Source organism: Mustela putorius, unplaced genomic scaffold (genome assembly GCF_011764305.1).
Source record: "Mustela putorius furo isolate JIRA1106 unplaced genomic scaffold, ASM1176430v1.1 tig00000083_pilon_pilon_pilon, whole genome shotgun sequence".
NCBI lineage: Eukaryota > Metazoa > Chordata > Mammalia > Carnivora > Mustelidae > Mustela > Mustela putorius.
In genome coordinates, this window is record NW_025421273.1 from 30,658,591 (window position 1) to 30,683,096 (window position 24,506).

The window sequence follows — 24,506 nt, forward strand, 5'->3', positions numbered from 1 at the left end:
ATATGTTAATAAACTCAAAGTACCTGGAACAGCAGCTGACTTTCAGTAAACTGTAGACTTCATTAATATTGCATTAAACCAGCATTTTATTTATACATAAGTTTTTGAGGACAGATTCTGCTTAAAGCAAGATCCAATATTAGTGTAAGATAAATTTTGAAAATGAAGGAAACTGGGAATTCAGTTTTCCTTAAATATACCTGTATTCTAATTACAACATGCACATGTAAATGTTGAAGTAGAGCAGAATACAAATCAAAGGGCTTATCTAGAAGATCTCTGTGTTTTCTCAATTTAACAATAGATTCCCCATGAAGCAGAAGTCCACTGCAGCTAGATCAACAAAGCCAAAAACAGATTATCAACCTGTGGCTATTATCAAATTGACTCCAACAGTAGTGTTCTCTGTTTTCTGCATTTACTGATTGCATAGCAGTTGAACCACAACCTTTAGAATCACATCTCATTAAAACTTTTGTCCTAGTCAAATAGTTCTTGTTTTTTTTTTCCCATTGCTGTAGAAACTTTGTATGCCCTAAAATAATTTTGAACATAATTTTTTGGTTAAAATAATTCAAATGGTGTGAAAGGTATACAGAAGTCGAAGCTCCAGAATTGCTTCTTTTTTTTTCCCCCTCAAAATTTCCATATAGAAAGAATTAGTATATTTGGGAGATTCTCCCAAGAGCCTAATAGCTATCACTATCACACTCAATTCTATCAAGATTCTTCTGGTGTGCTTGACTATTGTACTTGTTTCTTTTGGCTGTTGGCATTCCTTGGCTTCCCTGACTTGTGGCCACATCACTCCAGTCTGTGTCTCATCTTCACATCTGTTCCCTTTTGTCTTCTCTCTCAAACCTCCCTCTGTCTGTCATTGCATTTAAAGCCAACCAAGATAATCTAGGATAATCTAGGATAATCTCATCCCAAGATTCTTAACTTAATCACATTTGCAAAGATCTTTTTTTCAAATAAAATAATGTTCACAGGTTCCAGGGATTTGATGTGGGCATATCTTTTGGGGGAACCACCATTCAACCCACTAAAACTACCTTATTATGTAAGATAGCACATACCCATTCACACCACCATCATTCTGTATTCCTCACCCTGCATTGTCCTTTTTCCTTACATGTGTTATCATTTTATGTGCTAAATCCTCTTCATTATCTGTTATTGTTTATCTCCCCCATGAGAATGGAAGCTTCTTGAGAACAGAGATGTGTTCACTCCTCTCACTCTAGCACTAGGAGAACACCTGTCACATAGTAGGGGAATAAGTTTTGTTGAATGAATGAATGGAGAAACTAGGACATTTTGAATCTGTATTTGCTTAGTAAGTATGGTTTTCAACTGAGATTGGGGAGCCTTGAAGGAAAGAGGGTTGCTGATGGAGCCCAACCAGTAGCAACAAGCCACTCATGGTCCTGACACTTGTATAGAGAGAAAAGTAGATCTCCTGCCCACCCCAATCTCTAATTTCTCATTCCTTTTCCAGAGGCAAACATGGTTATCACTTTTCTGTGTACATTTATAAAAACATTCAATGCATGTATGTATACATGCTTAAGATTAATCTTCAACAGTATTTTAGAGTTATGTATTCTGTTCATTTATTAGAAGAATCAAACTTTTGTTTAAAATCCTTTAAGCTATTCTTAAAATACCTTTAAGCAGGAGCCTGTGTGGCTCAGTTGGTTAAGCGACCTTTGGCTCAGGTCATGGTCCCAGGGTCCTGGGATCCAGGCCCGCATCACGCTCGCTGCTCATGGAGAGCCTGCTTCTCCCTTTGCTTGCCACTCTGCTTACTTATACTCTCTCTTTCTCTGTCAAATAAATTAATTAATTTTAAAAATACCTTTAAGCAAAAGCTGTTATCCTTTTTGAGAGAGCTATGGACTCAATGAATTTCCAATTCAATCCAAGCTCTCCTCAGACCCACAAAGTCCAGCTTCATAAATGCCCTAAGTCTCTAATCTCATCTTTTGCTATTCTCCACCCTGGGTTCTAGCCAGAGAATGGAGGGGCAGTCAGAACCTTCAGCAAAAGGGTGAAAATCTCGCATGAGATTTGTAATGAAAGGCAACACAATAAAGACCTAGACTACCTTTTGAACACAGTGTCTTATTTCTCTCTCTCACCACCACCACTCACTCTGTTCTCTCTTTGGCGCCTAAATCACAACAGGCACTCCTCAGCGTCTTTGCTCAAGTTGCCTCTTATGCCAGGATTTCTCTTTCTCCCATTCTTTTCATAAACAGCTATTTCTCAGCCTCCAAGTCTCCTTCTAAATGTGATTTGTCCTTGAGGCACCGAGATGGCTCAATCAGTTGAGCATCTGCTTTCAGCTCAGGTTGTGATCCTGGGGTCCTGGGATTGAGCATCACATAGAGCTCAGTGAAGATTCTGCTTCTTCCTCTGCCCCTCTCCCTCACTCATGCACTCTCTCTCTCTCAAGTAAACTTAAAAAACCTTAAAAAAAAAAAAAACTAAACTAAATGTCATCTGCCCTGAGGGCCTTCCCTTTCATCCATTTGCCCAGCAAAAGAAAACAGCTGGATTGCTGAAGGAAATGTCAGAAATTTCAGGAGGAATTTTACTCCAGCCAAGTCTCTCCCCTACTCCTAGATTCTCTTTCTTAACGTCCTTTCCTGATCTTTGCCCCTCTTACATGAATTCATAGTAGTCTTCACATGGTACTTAGTGTACTGTATTGTAATTACTTGTTTATCTGCCCGTAAGTTCCATGTCCTTGTAATCTCCATAAGGGAAAGAACTTCGACCTCTGCGGAGTTCTGTGTGTTATTCTACATATTGCAGAATCTGAGGGAGTCATGGGATCCCCCCAAATTTGTAGACAGTTGGTCATAAATGCAAGTGGCCTGGGGGCCCCCTGAAATACGGCTGGCTTCTGAAGTGAGAGCAGGTTTACATAGGACTGACCCCTTAACTTATGGGTTCTGTGCTAACACTGGATGATTAGTGCCAGAATTGAACTGTAGTATGCCAGTTGGTGTAGGAGTATCTCTCCTGAATCATCTAAATGCTCCTTGCTTCAGGGTGTAAAAAACCTGAGGCTCCTAGCAAAGATTAGAAATACAGATTTTGGAAAAGTCTCCTTAGACAAAGGCCCATGAGATAGCAGCAATTATTCCTGCATTTTCTTATTAAAGGAGCATTATTTTAAAAGTAATGGCCACATTAGACATGGTGCATTTAGTCCTGTGTTAAGATGTCCTGAATACATAGATATTGTAGAATAAGTTTGTGGGAGTGGTGGCAAGTTTCATTTAAAGATCTTGCCTCTTCTAGACCCTGACTACTGATAAGAACAGATACTACACTTGATCTTAGCCAAAAGGCAGAGGGAATATTCCATGGAAACAAAACAAATATCTGTGAGAAACACTGAAGGTAGCAGAGCCCTCAAAACTGAGATGTTGACACAGGAACATATTTTACCATATTCATGTGAATTTTTAAAAGTCTGTTTTGACTTATTGATTTGATAATGCAGCCTGGCTTTACCAGTTAATTTTTAAGTTAGCTGTTTCACATATATTGAATGAGTCAACCTATAGTTCCAAGGTTTTGATAAGATAAAAGTCATTTAGCAAATAGTATCATATTATTTAGCAGATAGTATCATATTATATTTATATTTAGCAAAATATATTTATTATATATAATGTATAAGTTTATCTTTATATCTAGCAAAATATATTTGCTACATATATAAATATATAAATATATTTATATTTAGCAAATAGTATCATATTATGAGTTAAAAGATAAGGTACCTTGAAGTGAAAGAGTTACAGTGCAATTATTAATAATTGGATATGTTTTTAAAAGGCTTTTTGATATATTTTCCAGAAATTGAGAAAGTAAAAAACTCAAAGGAGAACCTGAATTAGGTATGTGATGATTAATCATAAAAATAATTTTTGGTAATCAGATAAAATACTCAGTGATCTTGGTACATATTTTGAAAGAAAGATCAAAGATTTGAGTGACATTGCTATTATAAAATGTTTCCCATATTCATCTATTTATTTCAACAGATTTTCTCAGCATTTATGTCTTTGAAAACTAAAACTGCAAATAGAACTGATACTGAATCCTGCCTTATCAAGCAATAAGTAAGAGTCCAGTACTAACATGTAAACTACTGACAAAAATATAGTACCATTTATCTCATTAAAGGATACATTTCCAATAAAATATGTCAAAGGAGGTTGTATTAGACTAACCCATTTACAGATAAAAATGCTAAACTTTAGGGAAAATACAAAAAGAATTATTTGAAGATACTGGAAAGCAACCAAAAGCAGGCAGGCAGTAATTGAAAGGATGGCTGTTCTTCGAAACATTGAAATACAGTAAGTATGATTTGTGCTCATACATCTTTTCATGGGGGTGGGGGAGGATTACTCAGTCTGTACTGTGAACAGCACCTGGAAGTCAATCAGAAAGCCACAGTCCTAATGGCTTAAGGTTAGAGTCTGGAGCTACCAGAACACCTAGAAATGGAGGAGGAAAATCCTGAAAAGGAAGGACTAACAGAAGGAGAGAACTCCAAAATCTACACACACACCCTACCCAAATCCTTGGTTGACTCCTGAACTCAGTGCATGAGGGAGACTCCAAGGAGCCCAGGCAAAAACAACATCAAGATTGTTGAAAGAAATGATCAAAAATTTCAGGTGGAATTTGACTCTGGATTACTTTACTACATACTAGAATATATCAACACTCATCAGAGGAAGAAAATTGAATCTAGAGGTTCCACAATATATCATCCACAAAATCTAATATACAATTTAAAAAATAACAAATACATTAAAAAGGGAAAATTTGACCCATAGGCAAGAAAAAAAGCAATCAATAGAAACTGACTCTAAGATAACTCAGATACAAGAATTAGCAAAGATTTTCAAACACTTTATATATACTCAAGGATTTAAAAATATATATAGTCATAATAAATTAACAGATGGAAAATGTTAACAGATTCATAGAAACTCTTAAAAAGAGTCAAATGAAAATTCTAGAACTGAAAAGCACAAAATTTGAAAATACACCCCCTGGGTGGGTTTAACAGTCAATTAGAAGTGGCTGAAGACTTGGCAAATTTAAAAACAGATTAAGAGAAATTATATAATCTGTAAAACAGAGATAAACTTCTTGAAAAAATTAATACAGCCCTATTGATCTTTATGACATTATCAAATAGTCTAACATATATATAATGAGAATCCCAGAATGTGACAGGAAAAAGTTTGAAAAAATAATGGCTGAAATTTTTCCAAATTTGTTGGAATACGTACACCTACAGATCCAAGAAACCCAAGCAAAACTCAAGCAATATATATATAGAGAGAGAGAGAGAAAGAGAGAGAGAGAAATTTATATCAAGAGAATCATGGTGAAATTATTGAAAAAGCAAGGATAAAGAAGAAATCTTAAAAGCATCTATAAAAAAATGACATAGTGGAACCTGGGTGGGTGGGTGGAGGGACACAATTCAGAAAAAATGAAGGGTAGAGGACAATGAAATTACCTTTTTAGACTTGAACTTGGAGGGGGAGCAGAGGGACAACATAATCCAGAATTCTTTATCTAGAGAAAGTTTATTTTTAAAGTGATGGTGAAATAAAAATAACTTCAGATAATTGAAAACTTAAAATTTATCACCAGCTGATGTCTATTACAAGAAATGCTTTTAAAAAAATTCTTCAGAGGAAATTTATACTAATTGGAAACTTGGGTCCTCAGAAAGGAATGAAGAGCACTTAGGGGGGAAAAAAAAAGAGCATTGAAAATGGCAAAATATAGGTAAATACAAAACAGTATAGGTTGTTTTCTTAATTTCTTTATAAGACATGTAATTGTTCAAGACAAAAATTATTGACTATATTTAAATATATATGGATCTAATATATGACAATAATAACATTAAGGATGGGAGATAAGTAGAACAACACTTTCTCAAGGTTTTCACATTTTACATCAGGTACTATGATATAAACTCTATGCACACTGAGATAATTTAAGGATGTATACAGTAAGTGCTAGAATAAGCACTCAAATTAATGTAAAGAGGTTTAGCAGAAGGCCAATAGAGGACTTAAGATGAAGTATGAAGAAATAATGATTAACCCAAAAGAAAGCAAGAAGGGACATACAGAAGAACAAAAAAAAAAAAGGATTAAACAGGGGTGCCTGGGTGGCTCAGTGGGTTAAGCCGCTGCCTTCAGCTCAGGTCATGATCTCAGGGTCCTGGGATCGAGTCCCGCATCGGGCTCTCTGCTCAGCAGGGAGCCTGCTTCCTCCTCTCTCCTCTGCCTGCCTCTCTGCCTGCCTCTCTGCCTACTTGTAATCTCTCTCTGTCAAATAAATAAAATCTTTAAAAAAAAAAAAAAAGGATTAAACATATAGAATATGGTTGCAAATGGCAGTAAATCTAAGTACAACTACAATATTACATTAAAAATAAGTAGACTAAAATCTCCAAATGAAAGCCAGAAATTATCAGACTAAATGTAAATAATAAAATCAAGATTTTATTACCAACTATAAGCTATTACAGGAGATGCATATTTACAAACATGCATACATAAAGATACAAATTGATTGAAAAGGGTGGAAAAAGATTTATCAGGCAAACAGTAAGCCTAAGAAAAGTGGAGTGGCTATATTACTATCAGACAATATGGACTTCAAGGCACAAGTATTACAAGAGATAAGGAGGGACAGTCCATTACAAAAGGAAGGAAGGAGGGAAGAATGAAAGGAAGGTAGGTAGGAAAGAAGGAAAGGATCAAATAAAATCATCAGGTAGAAATAAAAACCCAACTGAAGACATAAAGATCCTGTGTATGCACCTAATAACACAACTTCAAAATATATAAAGCAAAACTTCAACAAACTAAAAGAAGAAATAGACAAATGTACAATCATAGAATGTAACCCTCATCTCAATGAGTGATGGAACAACTAAATATAAAAATCCAAAAGGATAGGAGGACCTGGGTGGCTCAATCAGTCAAGCATCTGACTCTTGATTTTGGGTCGGTTTATGATCTCAGAGTCTGGGGATTGAGCCCCACGTGGGACTTGTGCTCAGCCTGAAGTCTGCCTGTCCCTCTCCCTCTGCTTCTCCCCCTGCTTTCCTCTCTCTCTCAAATAAATAAGTAAATTTTAAAAAAAATAAATATTTTTTAAAAACCCATAAAGGTATAACTGATGGGAATGACACTATCAATACTGAACTGATATTTATAGAAACAATAGTCAGTTACAGAGTCACTCACCTGCAGAATACACATTCTTCTTAAAGAGCACATAGACTGTTTACTAAGGCAGGTAACATGCTAGGGTATGAAATGTCTCAATAAATTTCAAAAAAGTTTGAAATCTTGATTTATCTTCTCTGGCCACAACAGAATTAAATTAGAAAAACACCTAAATATTTGGAAATTACACACACATTTCAAAGAAATGAGTCTAAGAAGAAACCATAAGGGAAATAAAAAAATATTTTGAAATGATGAAAATGAAAATACAAAATAACAAAAATTGTGAATGCAGATAAAGCAGGGCATAGAGGGAAAGGCATAGCTTTAAATACTTCTATTTTTAAAAAATGGAAAGGTCCGGAATCAATAATACACTCTTCTACTCGAGCAGTTGGCAAAACAAGAGGAATCAAATTCAAATTAAGTAGCAAGAAGGAAATAATAAAGCTCAAAAATCAATGAACTAGAAAACAAAAAATCAGTGGAACCAAAAGACGGCTTTTTAAAAAGATTTTTTTAAATGATAAAGTTCTCACTAGGCAGCCAGACCAGCTGGAGGGGACCATGGCCAACAGTGAACGCACCTTCATTGCCATCAAGCCTGATGGGTTGCAGTGCAGCCTTGTGGGAGAAATCATCAAGCGTTTTGAGCAAAAGGGATTCCGCCCCATTGCTATGAAATTAATTCAGACTTCTGAAGACCTTCTCAAGGAGCACTACATCGACCTGAAGGATCGTCCCTTCTTGGCTGGCTTGCTCAAGTACATGCAGTCATGGCCCGTGGTTGTCATAGTCTGGGAGGGCCTGAACGTGGTGAAGACAGGCCGAGTGATGCTTGGGGAGACCAACCCTCCAGACTCCAAGCTTGGGACCATTCGTGGGGACTTCTGCATCCAAGTTGGCAGGAACATTATCCACGGCAAAGACTCCGTGGAGAGTGCGGAGAAGGAGATTGGCTAATGGCTCCAGCCTGAAGAGCTGGTGTATTACAAGAGGTGTGCTCAGAGCTGGATCTACGAGTGACAGGAGAGGAGACCTCCATGCTTTGTTCATTCTGTTCCCTCTCCCTCCCCTGAGCAGGGGGCCAGGCTCTCACAAATCCACTTAATTTTGAGAACTTCCTTCTAACCTGGAGGGGATCTCCTGGAACTGGGTGTGCTCACTGTACAGTATTATGTGCTGCCGTCAGATTAAAATATTTCATCCCCTCTCCCCAAAAAAACTTCCAGCTAAATTAGTTGTGGGGAGGGGGGAGAGACAAAATACAAATAACCGAAGTCCAGAATGTCTGAACAAAAGACAAGGTCCCCACTCTCGTGGGCTTGTAGTAGGTGTAACAAATGTTAGTTACTGAAATAAAGGTGTAGGTATGGAGTGTTGTAAATTCTACGAAAGAATTCTGCAGTGTAGGATAGACTGACCTACGTTGGATGGGGGAGCCTCGGCGGACGTATATTAACGCCAACCCCAGCGCTCCTCAAGCGCACCCACTCCCACCTCGCAACTTCCCTCTCCCGCCGCGGCAGGTGACAGCCGCCTCACGCCCCGCCCACTACGCCCCCGCCCTTCCGCGCAGGCGCAGGGTTGGCGCGAGGTGGGGCGCGGCTGGCGACTGCGCGGGGACAACCGCCTGGCGGGCAGGGAGTCTGTGAGGTGTCCTGGACCCGCCACAGCGGCTGCAGTTCTCCGCGATGCCGAGGCCAGAGCCGGGCAGCTCGCCACTCTGAGCCGGTCTCAACACGGAAGGCACAGAGGGAGGCCATGGCGGAGTCCTCCGAGTCCGGGCGGCTGGCGTCGGAGGACGGCGGCGGGAGCTTGGAAGCGGAGGACGACGAGGAGCGGGAGCCGCTGCTGCCGCGGACCGCCTGGGCCCAGCCACCTAAGGGCGCCCCCGGGATCGCCGTCAGGCTCGTGGAGGCTGCCGGCCAGGAGGGCGCGGCCTCTCCTCGCGAGGCTGGAGACAAGGAACTGCTGCTCCGGTCTTGGGACGCGTCCAGCCGGCCCTCCCGGAGCGTGAGTGTCAGCCGGAGCTCGCCCACCCACCCCACCCGGAAACGCCCCCGAGGTGCAGGTGCGACCCGGCCCTTACACGACCCCGCAGCCCCCCTCCCGGTCCCCTGCCGTGAGCGCGTCGCCGCCCGGCCCCTGCAGGGTCCCATCTCTGTCCCACACCAGCACTTGCCTGGGAGGAAAGGCGGTCATTCAGACAACCTTCCCGTCCGGAGCACGGACCAGGGGGCCCGCCGGCAGCCGAAGCTTGGACCCCTTGCCTTTCTCTCCGCTCCCCGGTGTCCTCGCATCTTTCCCAGGGGGCATAGGCCACTTCACCTAAGGCCTGTAGTTGTCACTCTGATCCTGGGGGCCTCCCGCAAGAGTAAGCCTAAACTTTTGAAATCAGACACTGAGAAAAACTTAGCACGGTGAAATGACGTAAGTTGTTTGCTCAAGTTTGGACTTGAGGTTTGGCTTAAGAACCGTGAACTGTCAGGAAGGTTCCCCGAGTTGTGAATTTGCCAGGCAGATGGATGACAGCAGAGAGATGAACAGCAAGAAAATCTAGATGCCATCCGGACACATTTCAAAACTTTCTGGTTAATGTTATTGTGACGTTAGTCAGAGGGGGCAGAGGCAGTTGAATTTCTCTAGCTGTGATTTCTGTTGCAAAGTTTTCTTTCTGGAGCCCTTTCTGTTCTTACACTTCGAGGGGGAGGGGGGCACTTTTCCACTATTAAGTGGACCGGTAGCCTCAGATAGAAAAGAGGGTAATTGGTACGATGTTGAAGACCAGTAAAAAGTGTAGGCATGCTCTTGCAAGCATGGATATTCCTTGATAAAGTAAGTTTTTTGGCAAGTTGAGTCGAGTTAGGCTACTTTGATAGTAAAATAGGGTACATTTGTATGAATCATAGCTGAAGATGAGATGGGCTCGTTTGTAAAATTATGGTTACATCTATTTGTTGGCGGTTTGGGATGGTGTAAGTGAGATGAGGTGTGTACTGTGCCTGTAGTAGAAGTCTGTATGTGATGGCTTAAAGAAAAGCTACAGAAAATGCAGCTTTAATTAATACTGCTTGCTTATCCCTGAGTTTTTAGATTTTACATGTACTGCTACCACTACAATAATGGGGCTCCTACAATTTAAGGAATTTGGGATAGAATAGGTTATTCAAGTTGTAGTTGAGCTTACATTCAAACATCCTCTCAGGTAAATCGGAGAGGCCCCGGAGAACCAAACTTTCCCCTTCAGGTCTTTCATGAATAAAGCTTTAGCTAATTGCTCTGACATGCCAGGTCTGCTGTCATTACGTTAGCTAACAGGTGCATTGACCGTACAACACTGAACAGAACAAACATGATGATCACAAAGGGACCCACATTCACCTAGCTATGTAATTTGTTTCTGTATTACCTAGAATCCTTCTGTAAAGTAACTAAAATCTGTGTGGCTAGTTTGCTTTTTTTTCCTACCCTAAAGCTACCTGGGTAGCTAGATTTTAATGGAGCCTAAAAGAGTGTGGTTATTCTGTGTGGTTATTCTTGAGTGTGGTTATTCTATGAAAGTGAGGCTTTGTTTAAAAAAAAAAGAAGAAGAAAAAGTATTAAGTCTAGAAAAAGTAACAGTAGTATAGACTGTAGTACTCTGAATAAAGATGGGTAACTAAAGAGAATTCCTCCCGTTTTAAATGGTAATAATTTATATCACAGTTTACAGTTGGCTAAGATTTCTTTTTGTGTAGTTCATTAATTCTCACAACAGCACAACAAGTTGTTATTCACCCTCACCCATGTTATGAGGATTGAAAATGAATAATACTGTGATGACTAGTAGTAGGTCATAGAACTTCAGCGGTAAGCCGAAGTCAAGTATACAGGAAGTGGTAAAGCCAGAACTGAGCCTAGTTCTTTTTATGCCCTGCACTTTTTCCATTTTGCTGTAGATCCCGAGTATTATAAAGTAATTGTTACTTGTGGTTATTAATGGAAGTCTTATTTTTAATGGACTAAAAAATAGTTTTGAGTTGTAAAAAGTATTTTAAAAATTTCATACTAGTCTCCTAAAAAGTTTATGATTGAGTAATATAACTAGATTTTTAAGTTATTTTTTAATGAGTTATTTTAATAAGTTAATGGTAACTTCCTTTGCCCTTTACCACCCAACTTCCATGAAGCCACCTCTTTAGTTCTAAGCAATTCTTACCTTTAGGTTGATATTAACATGATTTATCTTATGCTTAAAGCATATACATTTATGCTTATCTATTTTTTTTAATGTAAATAGGAATTTTATGTACTTCAGCCAGTGGAAGAATGTCTGTAACCTTCACTTGAGCAAGACACTGACAGAGTCTGGAACCAGCATAAACACAGTGTTGGGTCAGTGTCAAAGTAGAAAGATTAGTGGCATTCCTTGTTGTAGTTGTCATTTTAATCAGTGAGTTGGAGAGTAATAAAGATGATAATAGTTAATACCTAGGTAGCAGTACGTGTAGGGCATAGTTCTATGTACTTCAGTTCCATTAATTCATACTAACCCCATGAAGTGTCTACTATATGTTAGTCTCATTTTAAGGAAGCACAGAGAGATGAAGTGACTTCTCAAGGTCCCAGTTAATACAAACCAGGAGCACTTAACAGTTTTTTTAGAGAGTCTACAATTAGGGAATGGTGTTAGAACACAAAGAACTACCAAAGGAAAAGGAAGTGTATATTTATAAGCCTTTTAACAATTCATGGTGCTTTATAAATGTTTGAACAAAATAGCATCATTTAAAGTAAGGAAGAGGGGCGCCTGGGTGGCTCAGTGGTTTAAGCCTCTGCCTTCAGCTCGGGTCGTGATCTCAGGGTCCTGGGGTTGAGCCCCGCGTCAGGCTCTCTGCTTGGCGGGGAGCCTGCTTCCCCCTCTCTCTCTGCCTGCCTCTCTGCCTGCTTGTGATTTCTCTCTCTCTGTCAAATAACTAAAAAAAAAAAAAAAAACCTTAAAGTAAGGAAGAAAGACGTGGGTGGGAAGTAAGGTAATGGAGGCTGGCATAAGAGTACACAAAATGCACATTGGATGCTTGGTGCAGGCAGCCCACAAATCTGATCTCTAAAGTTCCTGAGGAGCCAACTTGAGGGGAGCACAGTCAATGTGCCCATAAAGTTAAACCAGTTATTTGAGTCAAAACAGACCTGACAAAGGAAAATCTGTCATGTATCTTTTGGAGAAGAGACTACATGATGAATAGTATCTTTGTAATAAAAGTGATGAGTTTCGTAGGGGTATTTCTTAGAACGTCCCTGAAGCCCATTGTAATAGAAGAATTTCTAATGGATGGTGCTGTAAGTATTGCTGGATCTGTATTCTAGATGCTGATCATCTGGCTGAATTTAGAGGAAGGTGTTAGAAGAGTAGATGCCCTATGTGTCTTGACAGTCCTCCATAACTGACCTTTTGAAAGGTACTGATTGAGAAGCCACTTCTCTCTCTCAAGAGATTATTCTTCAACTAGTAATATGAAGACACCTATTTTTTGTTTTCCATTTATTGCTGAGATAAATCATTCTCAAATGCTTGAGTGCCTGCTGGGTGCCCGTGGGAACTGAGGCCTTGGGGAAACAGTGGTGACCAGATATCAGATGCGTGTTCAATTAGGAGCCTTGTCCCCACATAGCTTTTTAGCCTAATGGTGGAAACAGTCAATTAAAACAGTTTCAACAGCCAGTGTATTTGAATGGGGAAAACTGAGGGTTCCTTGAACTGTGTCCTGGATTTAGGGGCCAGGGAACACTTAGCAGAGGAAACAGTATCTAATTTGAGACCTGAAAAATGGCCCTGGAACTCCCAAGAGCAGGGTTCAGATCACCAAACCAGTAAGCTAACTACTTATCTTTTTAGAAACTATTCCGGTCATTGGGTAAGATAGAATTCCAACCCCTGAAGTGAGGAGGGGCTCATTTTGGTTTATTTATTAAAATGAGACCTTGATAATTACTACATGTAATTATATAAAAGGTTTATAAAATGAATTCTCTTATTCTGTTTTCAGTTTTGGTTACTACGAGGCCAGTGATAACTCTTAAGTGTGTTCAAGGGGATAGTTTGTTAATAAATAATTGTGAGATTTATCAAGGGCCTGCTAGGTACCAGGCACTGTTTTTAAGTGGTTAGAGTATACCAGAGAGCAAAACAACAGTCTCTGCCCTTCTGGAACTTAGGTCATTTTGTCCTAGTGCTACAAGTGAAGAGTTGGAGTTCAAGGATCAGTAAGAATTAGCCGTGGGAAGGAAGCTTGGAATATACATGGGGAATAGCATAGGCAAATGTTGAGAGGATGTGCTGGATATCTTTTGAAAAGTGAGGAGCTCAAATAGGACTGGAACTTGAATAGAAGATTGACACATCTTAGAGGAAACCAGAAGGGAGTACACAGAGGTAGAAGTGATACTTTCCTCAGAAAATTCTTTGATACACCAACAAATCAAAGCCTTATAGTTTATTTCTTGAGGGATAACAGTAATTTTACCTGAAAAAAAATTTTTTTTTTAAAGATTTTATTTATTTGACAGAGATCACAAGTAGGCAGAGAAGCAGGCAGAGAGAGGTGAGGGGAAGCAGGCTCCCTGCTGAGCAGAGAGCCCGATGAGGTGCTCCATCCCAGGACCCTGAGATCATGACATGAACTGAAAGCAGAGGCTTAACCCACTGATCCACGCAGGTGCCCCCCCAAAATTTCTTTTAATTAAAGAAAATGTGGCTAACCATGCCCCTCTACTATTAAAAATCAAAACAATGACTACAAACCTTCAAACCAAATCTCCTATAGCATGTACAACTTGAGGCAGCATAACTTTTGGAAGCATCCTCCAAGTTAAAGTAATTGCCAGATGTACATTTCAGAAAGTAAAATGAAGAAAGATTTATAATGTAATTGTGAGTTATGACTTAAAGAAAAATTATCTCCTAAAAAACAGTTTCTTTGATTTTAGAACAGTTGATATGTGGTCATTTTTTCTGGCTGATCATTTAGATGGTAAGACCAGTTGTCTTTTAAGTGTCATTCTAACAAGTGATGGTAAATCCATCTCAAAGAATGCCCATTTTCATGTGGGGAGATTATCTCATTTATCCAAAAGACGAGTGCTCAGTAAGGGACAAATTAAAGAGAAAGGGATTAAGAATATGCTGACTGATTTTATAGGAATGGTTCTACTTGATCTGATTTTGTTTGAAACGGAATTTTTAACTGTTCAGAGCATGCGCATGGGATCCATAAAAGCAACAAAGGTAGGTTTTATGATGAACTCATAAAGCTTAGCCCATAAAACAATTTGATAACATTTAGTCTGCACATAGTTTCCACAAGAACTGCTCAGGTATGGCATGGGACAGACCAAGAGTGGTCTAAGAGTTTAGCTAGCTCAGTATGTGTTAGTGGTATGACCAGATTCCTAAACAACTAATGTAATACTAGAATGCTTCTCATTTTGGTATACTGCTGAACACTGACAGGCATCTCTATTCTCTGCAATGGGTTTCTGGATTCTGAAGACAATATTTTAATGGGGCACATTGAACAACTGAGGCATGAAACAAGAGGGCAACTCACATGCTGGAAAGCCTGAAAACACTTCCATCTGGAAGGAGATGGAGAATAGAGGAGACTTAGGAGAGCATGAAATGATCTTCAGCTATTTGAAGGGCTACCCCTGGGAAGAAAGGAGTAAGTGGACTTTTGTTTTGCTCCAGATAGTAGGTCTAGGACATTCAGAGAAACCACAGGAGACTTACTTCGAGAAAAAGGAGGAGCTTATATTTTTTTCCATATAAGAGGAGCAAGTAAAAAGCAGTGATGTCTCCTTGAAAGCGTTGAAACAGTTGCCCAAAGAGCCCCCTTCTAGTGATATATTAAAAGAGTATACTGGTTGGGGCGCCTCGGTGGCTCAGTGGGTTAAAGCCTCTGCCTTTGGCTCTGGTAGTGGTCCCAGGGTCCTGGGATGGAGCCCTGCATCGGGCTCTCTGCTCAGCAAGCTTCCTCCTCTCTCTCTGCCTGCCTCTCTGCCTACTTGTGATCTCTCTCTCTGTCAAATAAATAAAAATCTTAAAAAAAAAAAAAAAAAAGGTATACTGGTGCTAGGAGCAGGGTTGAAATAAATAACTTTTCAAATTCTTTCTTATTAAGAGTCTTGGCCTAGAAGAAATACCATTTGACTAATGATAATTATTACTGGCATCTTCTAGCACATAAATAATACTTCATTTATTCCATTAAATATTTATTAACTACTCAGTAAATGCTGATCCCTTATCCAGGTACCAGGGATATACAGTGATTAAAGAGAAAGTTCCTCCATTCTTAATTATTTTCATGTGGTAAATGAGGATGATTATGAATTAGCATATCAATTGTATTGACATGACTAAAATACTTGGATTATTTATTCTTCTTTTAAGTAAGTTAAATATGTCCAATTGCCTTTTTTGTGGCATTTTTCTTACCACATACTTTTTAAAATAAATAAATAACAGTTTTATTTCTGCCTAAATTAAGGCAAATTTTAAGTTAAGGTAAGTTTATGTTTTGAATTTTCATAATGTTGAATGCATGTAATAGCATTTAAATACCTTCCAAAGTAAAGTATGAATAATTTTTGCCTTGTCTGTTGCTTTAAATGATAAATTGTTAATTCATTCTGCAAGTGTGTATTGAGTGCCTATTATGTTCCAGGAACTATACAAGTATAGTGAAAGAAATCCTTGTCTTTTTATAGCTCACAAAATAAATAAATAATTTGTTATGTATTATACATTATTCCAAGTCATAAGTGCTAAACAGGTCATTAAAGTGGAAGTTAGGGAGGATTGTATAGGGCCTTGGGGCCATTATAAGGATTGGACTTTTAGTGAGATAGGAAACCATTGGGCTGTTTTGTACAAAAGTAACATAATCTGACATCTTTTTTTAAAAAATATTTATTTATTTATTTGAGAGAGCGTGAGCACGAGCTGGGTGTGTGTGTGGGGGGGCGGTTTAGGACATAGGGAGAGGGAGAAGCAGACTCTCCATTGAGCAGGGGGCCCAACTGGGGCTTGATCTCAGGACCTTGAGATCATGACCTGAGCCAGAGGCAGGCGCTTAACCAACTGAGCCACCCAGGTTCCCCAGATCTGACATGATTTGAAAGAATTACTGCTATAGTTTCTCTGTCGAGTATAGAGAAGGCATGGGTAAAGACGGAGAGTGGTTAGGAGACTCATAATAATCCAGGTTAAGAGTTGATAGTCACTTGGAACACATTGAGGGGATGGAGATGGTTGGATTCTGGGTGTTTATGTAAGATAGAGTCATGCAAAGTGCTGATGGTTTAAATGTTGATGGTAAGAGTTTTAAGATGATGGATGATTCCAAGGTTTCTGGTCTGAGCAGCTGAAAGATTTGGAGTTGCCAGCAACTGAAATAGGGAAACTTGGGAGGAAAGCAGTCAGGAAGGGTGACAAAGATAAGAATTGAGTTTGGCGGAGTAAAGTTTGAGCTGTCCATTAAACATCCAAGTAGAGATATTGAGTATAGTAGTTTGGAGTTCAGGGCAGAAGTCCAGGCCCAAATATAAATTTGGGAGTTAATCAGTGCTGATGAAGAAGAGAAAAGGACCATGAACTGAATCTGAGGCATTGCAAAGTCAGTCTGTCAGGGAGATAAAAATGAGCCAGCAAAGAGACAAAAAGAGAAGCCAATGAAGTGGAAAAACCTGGTGAAGGGGAATCCTGGAAGACAAGTGAAGGAGGAGGGAGTGACCAACAAGGTCAAATGTTGGAATTGGGCAAGGAAGATGAGTTTTGAGGTTAGATTTAGCAATATGGATGACTGCATACCCCAACAAAAGCTTTATGAATGGAGTGGTTGGGACAGAAGCCTGATTTAAATGGGTTCAAGAGAAAATCGGGGAAGAAAAATTGGAGATGGAAAATATAAATAACTATAGAGACCATCAAGAAATGCAGAACATTGGGACGCCTGGGTGGCTTAGTTGGTTAAGCAGCTGCCTTCGGCTCAGGTCATGATCCCAGCGTCCTGGGATCGAGTCCCACATCGGGCTCCTTGCTCTGCAGGGAGCCTGCTTCTCCCTCTGCCTCTGCCTGCCATTCTGTCTGCCTGTGCTCGCTCTCTCCCTCTCTCTCTGATAAATAAATGGAATCTTGAAAAAAAAAAAAAAAAGAAATGCAGAACATCTAGGAGTAATGTGGGAGTTAGATTTAGGATGAGAAAAATTATAGCATGCTTTGCATGGTGATGGAAATGATCCAATAAAGAGGGAAATATTGATGCAGGGAAGAAATGCTGGAGAAATGCTCTGGACTCATCAGGAAGAGATAGGGTCCGGTACACAAAGTGGATGCTTAGACAGTTCATCTATAGTAACAGGTGGAAGGCAGAGGGTATCAGAACAGATGTGGTGCAGAGGGCTGATGATAGTTTTTTCTGACTGCATCTCTTAAGGCTCATCTGAGGGAGAGGAAGTGTTGAAAATTTGAGAAGAGAGGAGGATTTGAGAGTTGTCCAGAACAGTGGGAGAGACTGTGTACCTGGAGATGTGTTAGTTCAGGATGCTAGAACAAAATACCATAGACCGAGTGGTTTAAACAACAGACATTTATTTCTAACAGTTCTGGAGAATGGGAAGTCCAAGATGAGAGGGCTGTCTTCCTGGCTTGCAGAGAGCCACCTTCTCACTCTGTCCTCATGTGACACAGGGAGAGAGAGAGCATGCCCTTGGCACTAATCCTGCCCTGGCGGTCTTACTCTCATCACCTCACCTAAGTATAATTACCCTCCACAGACTCTATCTTCCAATATAATTCCATTGGGAGTTAGGGCTTCAACATATTTTGAGAGGACAGTCAGTCCATAACAGGAATGTAATATGCTTCCCAAGCATTATGAAGGGCCCTCCTGAAGTTTCTGGTGATGAATTTAAATTCAAGTGAGCTATCAGGCATTGTTGTTTGTGTTTGTCTAGTTGAGTTTAGCTGTCTGGGCCTAGGCATACTCAGCAGACAGTTCAGTTTAACCAGGACTGGGATTTTTCCAGGTGGCCATGATGAGGGGAGGGAGGAAAGGAAGAGTGGTTATGTGATGACTGACCATAATTTAAGCTGGCCAAGAAGGGAAATAAGGACACAAAGATTAGCGACAACATGGTAGATCAGTGTTTTGTATACCCTAGGGGGTTGGAAGAATTTTGGGGATTCAGGGTACCAGAGGGAATGAACTAGGAAGAGAGAAGTTACTTGAAATTGAAAGGTATGGAAAGATTGCAGGTATTAGTAATGACAGATCTGAGGTATGACTTTGCGGTTGGAAGCTGAGGTAGGCTGGAGCAAAACCACTGGAAGAGGAATTCAGAGTAATGAGGTATTGGTGTGATTATTTCAACAAATAGGGATTTTCTTTTTCATGTTCATTACTTGAAGTTTAAAGAGAAGTGGGGTTAGGGAGGAAAGAAGGAAGAATCCAAGAAACCCATATGATGCTTGATTACATTTTTTTCTGTACCTTAATGTCCTAATGCTAATAACCTAACCCAGTATTACAGGTCCCCATCATGAGCATTCTCATAGCTGAACTCTCATAGTCTGTATTAACATTAGTCGTTTTTTGTTTGTTTGCTTGTTTGTTTGTTTGTTTGTTTGTTTTAATGCGGTAATTGTTGGTTCTTCAGTATTGAATACATTCTTGGATGATCCTGAATTTGCTGATACTGTGTTGAAAGCAGAGCAAGCAGTAGAATTTGGAGTTTTTCCAGAAAGAATCTCTCAAGGTTCAAGTGGAAGTTACTTTGTGAAGGATCCTAAGAGGGTGAGAATTTCATAGATCTAGTATACATAACAGAAGTTTTGGAAAACACTAATTTAAATGTGAAATCATTGTGAGGTTCTGAAGATATTTTCCTAATCTGATTGCACCCTTTTCAAAAATAAAGGTTAGGTTTTTGTTGTTTTTAACTAAAGCACTCTATTATTTAGAAATAGAGCTCTTCATTTTAAGTCATAGTTTGCTGTCTTATTATTTTAATACATGATCTCAAGCATTTATGGAATACTCATATTCACAGCAAAAGATTTGTTGAGTTTATATTCATAAGTCCTAACTTTACAGTAACTATATTAGCCAAGCAGAGTAGAAATTTAAACTTTAAAAACATATTCAATGTAATTTCCAGATCTTTTTCAAAGGCTTATTTTGCCCAGAGGAAAATTTTTTCCCAGAGGAGCCTGGGCAATCTGAAAATTGAAGGCATTGGAATGTGACATAGTGAAATGAACCAAAGTATAATTCGAGGGCAGAAAAGAGAAGTTGATATGGGACTTTGTTCCACTTAGTCTAGAATTTTTCAGAAATCTATGTTATTATCTCTAAAAGCTTTCTAAATGATACATAGCCAGCAGTTCTTTTTTCAGGAGTAAGAAAGATTATGATTTCATCCTAATATTTTTTACAAAGATCAAAGTTGTATTTTAAAACATAGTCTTTTTTGAATTTTAAATGTATATGTAAGTCATGTCAATCTATCAACCTTTATTCTGAGTTTGATTTTGTAATTTGTTCTTGTTGACTTTTTTACTAGTGATTTAGACTTTATTGCATTATAAAGCAATTATATACTTAAAATTATAGTAAGGCTTTTAAATCTTGTCTAAGGATAATTCACCCTCTAATTTAATATGAATATATTTTATTAGACTGGTAATAAAGATTATAGACTTTAGACATCCATGAGCAATTTTTTTTAAAGGAGAGAATTTATTTAAAACTGATTCATTAAAAAAAATTGGAAAATGATTAGGGTAGGAGAATCTCACAGCATAGAGGTTCACATATAACTATCATTACCTTTGGATTTAGAGACTACTTTTTGTCATTGGATTTATTAGTTCATTTAACAAATGCTTGAATGCCTACTGCATACTGGGCACTGTTCTGAGTACTTGGAATATAGCCCTAACAAGCAGTCTCTGCCGTTATAGAAGGTACATCTAATGAGAAAGTAGATGATAAATAAACATATAATTTTGATAGTTAATAGATGCTGAAAGATAAAATCATTTCACCTAGAATAGTGGTTTTCAGATATTGTAAAATTGCTGTAACCCTTTCATAACTTGGAAGTCCAGTAATAAAACAGATAAAGTCAGAGTTGATCCAGTTAAGTGGCATGGGGTCTTAGAACCATACCCTCATCTCTACTCTCACCTTCCCTAGTATTTCTCAGAGCACATTTTGAAAACTACTAGCCCAAGGGATTATTGATTTTAGATTGTTGAATGAGAATGAATATAAAAATATAATTAAAACTGAACCTCTTAATATGTAAGAGTAACGCCCAAATCTGGTGGGAAGAAATACAAAAAGATTTCTCAAAATGCATTTTGTGGATTATTGTCTCTCTATATCAGAAGTCTAACAAAATTTCTACTTTTTTATATAGAAAACTATAGGTGTGTTTAAACCCAAATCAGAAGAGCCTTATGGTCAACTGAATCCAAAATGGACCAAATATGTTCATAAGGTCTGCTGCCCTTGCTGCTTTGGTAGAGGCTGCCTGCTTCCTAATCAGGGATACCTTTCTGAAGCTGGTGCCTCCCTTGTAGATGAAAAGCTTCATCTGGGCATTGTACCTAAAACAAAGGTAAAGGAGAAATTGTTTTTAATTATGTACTTCTAATTTATAGCCTATTTCTCTGTGAACACTTTAGTAATATTTCTAATGACAGCCTAAAGTTGAGCCTTTGGTTTGGTATCCAGAGTCATGAAAAACTAATTGATTCTAGTGGAAATCCACAAAGTGTCCAAGGGGAATATCCCACACTCATACAAGCTTAGATGGTGCTGACAAGGGGAAAAAGAACTAACAGTTTGAAAGCAGAAAAATATTGAGGTTCTAGAAATTCTCCTGAAGGTAGAGATAACTAATGCGCTCGAAAGACTGCTATTTTTTTTTTCTTTTTAGCCTTTATAAACTTTTACTTGAAGACTTCCTCACAATATTTGTTCCTAAATCTGCGGATGATTACTTTTTGCTTCCACCAGCCAGTTTTTGATTGTCTCTCCCAGAAATACATGCCATTTAATTGAGTTTGCAAAATCCCTAAGCCTTTCTCTTTTAGATTCTCTGAGGCATTTACTATAGGGTTAAACTCTGCTAATTAATGGTTTTAAAGTACATTTCACGTAGTATATGAGTAGAAATATTATAATGCCAATTCTAATAACCATTTTTCTAAAACTGTGTGTTTCTAGGTGGTTTGGCTTGTCAGTGAGACATTTAACTACAGTGCAATTGACCGTGCAAAATCTAGAGGCAAAAAGTATGCTTTAGAGAAAGTGCCTAAAGTAGGTAGAAAATTCCATCGGATAGGACTCCCTCCTAAGGTAAATGGGTAAATGATTGTGCTAAGTTTTATTTGGGGGGCAATTCAGCATGTATTAACTGAGCACTGTGTGCTGTAGGCTGCAGATATAATAGGAAGGAAAATGGGTTTTTCATCCTCAAAGAGCTTATAGTGAACAAACCATCTCAGTGCAATATGATAAGAGAGGATAAAGGATGGGTGTCTAACTTAGTTTGGACAGGGAGTGTTTCCAGGAGTTTGCACCTATAGCTTTATAAAGAACCAGGCCTGGGTTTTCCTCCCAGCTTCTCCACCAGTTAGCTCTGAGACCTAACTGTCCAAGTCCTACTTTCTAAGCCCTAGGCTCTATAAAATGGAGGTGAGAAAAACTACCTCCTGGGGCTGTGAGATTAAATGAAGAAATTCATGTCAAGTACTTGGTATGGTGCCCAGCACACAGTGTAGTAAGTTGTAGTAACTATGTGTACTGGCTACATACTAGATACCTTCTTTCTTACCACTGTAAAATAAAACGTCAGGAATGATTAGCAGCTAGCTAAGCAAGAGTGGGGACAGTAAATGGGAAAGCATTCTACAAGAACTTTGGGCTGTTTTTTGTTGTTGTTGTTGTTGTTTTTATTGTGATTTTGTTTTGTGGTTGCAATGCATTTGTCTAGATAAAAGAATCTGAAAAAAATTAATGGTTAACTTAAATTGTTTTTAAAATTGTACTCCAGGTATGCAGGAAGTTTGAAAATCTTTATAAGGCCTGTTATTCCTTTGATATGCTGAAATTAAGTGTAACTGAAGAAGGCTATTGTTTCCATGTTTATGACAACTAGGACTTAATTATAAGTGTTTTAAAGAAAACCTTTTAGAAGTAGTTAAAATTTCATGCCAACAACAAGAATATAATTTTAGGATAAGAAATAGATTTTCTTTATGGAAGTTTATATTTATGAGGCCAGCTAGGTGACCTGTAGGTCCTGTGCTGGAAATACATGTAGTAATTTTAGTGACATAAATGGATTTTATTTTATTTTATTTTTTTAAGATTTTATTTATTTGACAGAGAGAGAGAAATCACAAGTAGGCAGAGAGGCAGGCAGAGAAAGAGAGAGGAGGAAGCAGGCTCCCCGCGGAGCAGAGAGCCCGATGTGGGGCTTGATCCCACTACCCTGGGATCAGGGCCTGAGCCAAAGGCAGAGGCTTTAACGCACTGAGCCACCCAGGCGCCCCCAGAAATGCATTTTAAAGTGGACATATTTTCAAGGAAAGGGTTTTCTTAAAAACCACTGTAGAGTTTATGACTGATTGATAAGTTCTTTAAAATTTATGACAGGATCTGTAATCTGCAAAGTCAAAGAATGCATTCTTTTTTAAAAATAAATCTATATTCTGTATTTTGTAAAAAAAAAAAAAATCCTGAAGTATTTCATTAGTAAGATAAAATTGCACTGTTATTAAATGACCAGGATAGGTGTACTATTTGGCTTCCATAATTAAAGTCATTTTAAGGAATATTTTTAGAAAACAGCATTCTGAGTTGAGATTATCACCTTGAGAGGCATTTTTTTTTTAAATTATCCTAAAATAGTTTCTGTGCTCCTTAAAAACCTAGGGTTGAGCACTTTTAATTTGCTATGTATTCTTTGTATAATTATTTAAAATTAGTGTATAAAAATAGTTTTGATAAGTGTGGTTATATAAATTAGGGTTAACTTTTTTGTTTTTCTTACTATGTTTATAATAAAACATTTATGATAATACTGCTGAGAAGTTAAAAAAGTAATCCCTTTGTTCTTGTACTTTCTTTTCTAACTATAGTTCTTAAAATTATAGATTGGTTCCTTTCAGTTATTTGTTGAAGATTACAAGGAGGCTGATTATTGGCTTAGGAAATTTGAAGCTGACCCTTTGCCTGAGAATATTAGAAAAGAATTTCAGTCACAATTTGAAAGATTAGTTATTTTGGATTACATCATCAGAAACACAGGTACTGAAGCTCTCTTATTTGTTCACTCAGATCTTGTTAGCTTGCAAATTATTCAACTCTTTATTTTTTTTTAAGATTTTATTTATTTATTTGAGAGAGAGAGAAAGAGTACAAGCAGGGGGAGAGGGAGGAGCAGACTCCCACTGAACAGGGAGCTCCATGTGGAACTCAATCCCAGGACACTTAAAATCATGACCTGAGCCAAAGGCAACCACCCAACCAACTGAGCCACCCAGGTGCCCCTATATATTCAACTCTTGATGCAGAAGTCTTGAGGCCACTTTTTATCTACCTGCCTTGGAAAATGGAGATGTAGTACTGACTCCCCTGGGCAAAGTTAATCCTGTACTTGAGATCCTAACTCTTAGAAGGCTCCTGCTGAGGTGATAGAGGTCAGTTCCTGTCCCTACTGGGGAATTTCTGGGCAGTAGGACAAAGCCAGAAATGTTATCTGCATAATATGAATAATTAAAATTATTTGTGTAAATTACTTGAGATGCTTATTTTGACATTAGATAACTGTTAGTATAGTCTATAAATACATTAAACTCTAATTTTTTCTCTTCTAGAAGGGAGCCATGATGTAGATAATCTAAACAGTGGTTTCCAAATGTGGTTCCCTGGACCTTATTGGGTCAGCATTATATGGGGACTGATTATACATGCATCTTCTCAGAGGAGTGCACCCCAGCCCTACTAAAGCAGAAAATCTGCAAATGGAGGCCATCCGTCTGTTTTAGCATGTCCTTCAGATAATCTGATGCACTCTGAAGTTTGAGAACCCCTGATTCAAAATGTTTACTTATTTATTTTAGTTTCTGGAAAAGCATGATTATAC

The 24,506-nt window shown here is 38.5% G+C and overlaps 2 protein-coding genes and 1 pseudogene across 3 annotated transcripts in view; 2 read left to right on the forward strand and 1 right to left on the reverse strand.

Annotated features, from left to right (window-relative positions):
- Positions 1 to 3,274: 3,274 nt before the first annotated feature.
- LOC123391224 lies at positions 3,275 to 3,377 on the reverse strand (annotated as a pseudogene).
- Positions 3,378 to 7,868: 4,491 nt separating this feature from the next.
- LOC123390975 (nucleoside diphosphate kinase A-like) lies at positions 7,869 to 8,264 on the forward strand. Its single transcript, XM_045076149.1, has one exon. It carries the CDS (start codon positions 7,869 to 7,871, stop codon positions 8,262 to 8,264), a length of 396 nt encoding a protein of 131 aa, XP_044932084.1.
- Positions 8,265 to 8,871: 607 nt separating this feature from the next.
- The window catches only part of PI4K2B (phosphatidylinositol 4-kinase type 2 beta), a 30,080-nt gene continuing 14,445 nt past the window's right edge, over positions 8,872 to 24,506 (forward strand). The window contains exons 1-6 of one of the 2 annotated variants that reach the window (XM_004762672.3): positions 11,593 to 11,678; positions 14,833 to 15,004; positions 19,002 to 19,138; positions 20,769 to 20,969; positions 21,581 to 21,712; positions 23,515 to 23,668. In XM_004762672.3, coding sequence (XP_004762729.1) covers positions 14,869 to 15,004; positions 19,002 to 19,138; positions 20,769 to 20,969; positions 21,581 to 21,712; positions 23,515 to 23,668 — 760 coding nt within the window. In that variant the 5' untranslated portion in view covers positions 11,593 to 11,678; positions 14,833 to 14,868. Of the gene's footprint in view, positions 9,376 to 11,592; positions 11,679 to 14,832; positions 15,005 to 19,001; positions 19,139 to 20,768; positions 20,970 to 21,580; positions 21,713 to 23,514; positions 23,669 to 24,506 lie in introns of those variants that run through there. The other variant, XM_004762668.3, reaches the window with a different exon arrangement.

Excerpts from the sequence above, each read along its gene's own strand:
- LOC123390975 (XM_045076149.1), top strand. The coding sequence starts at position 7,869 with ATGGCCAACAGTGAACGCACCTTCATTGCCATCAAGCCTGATGGGTTG.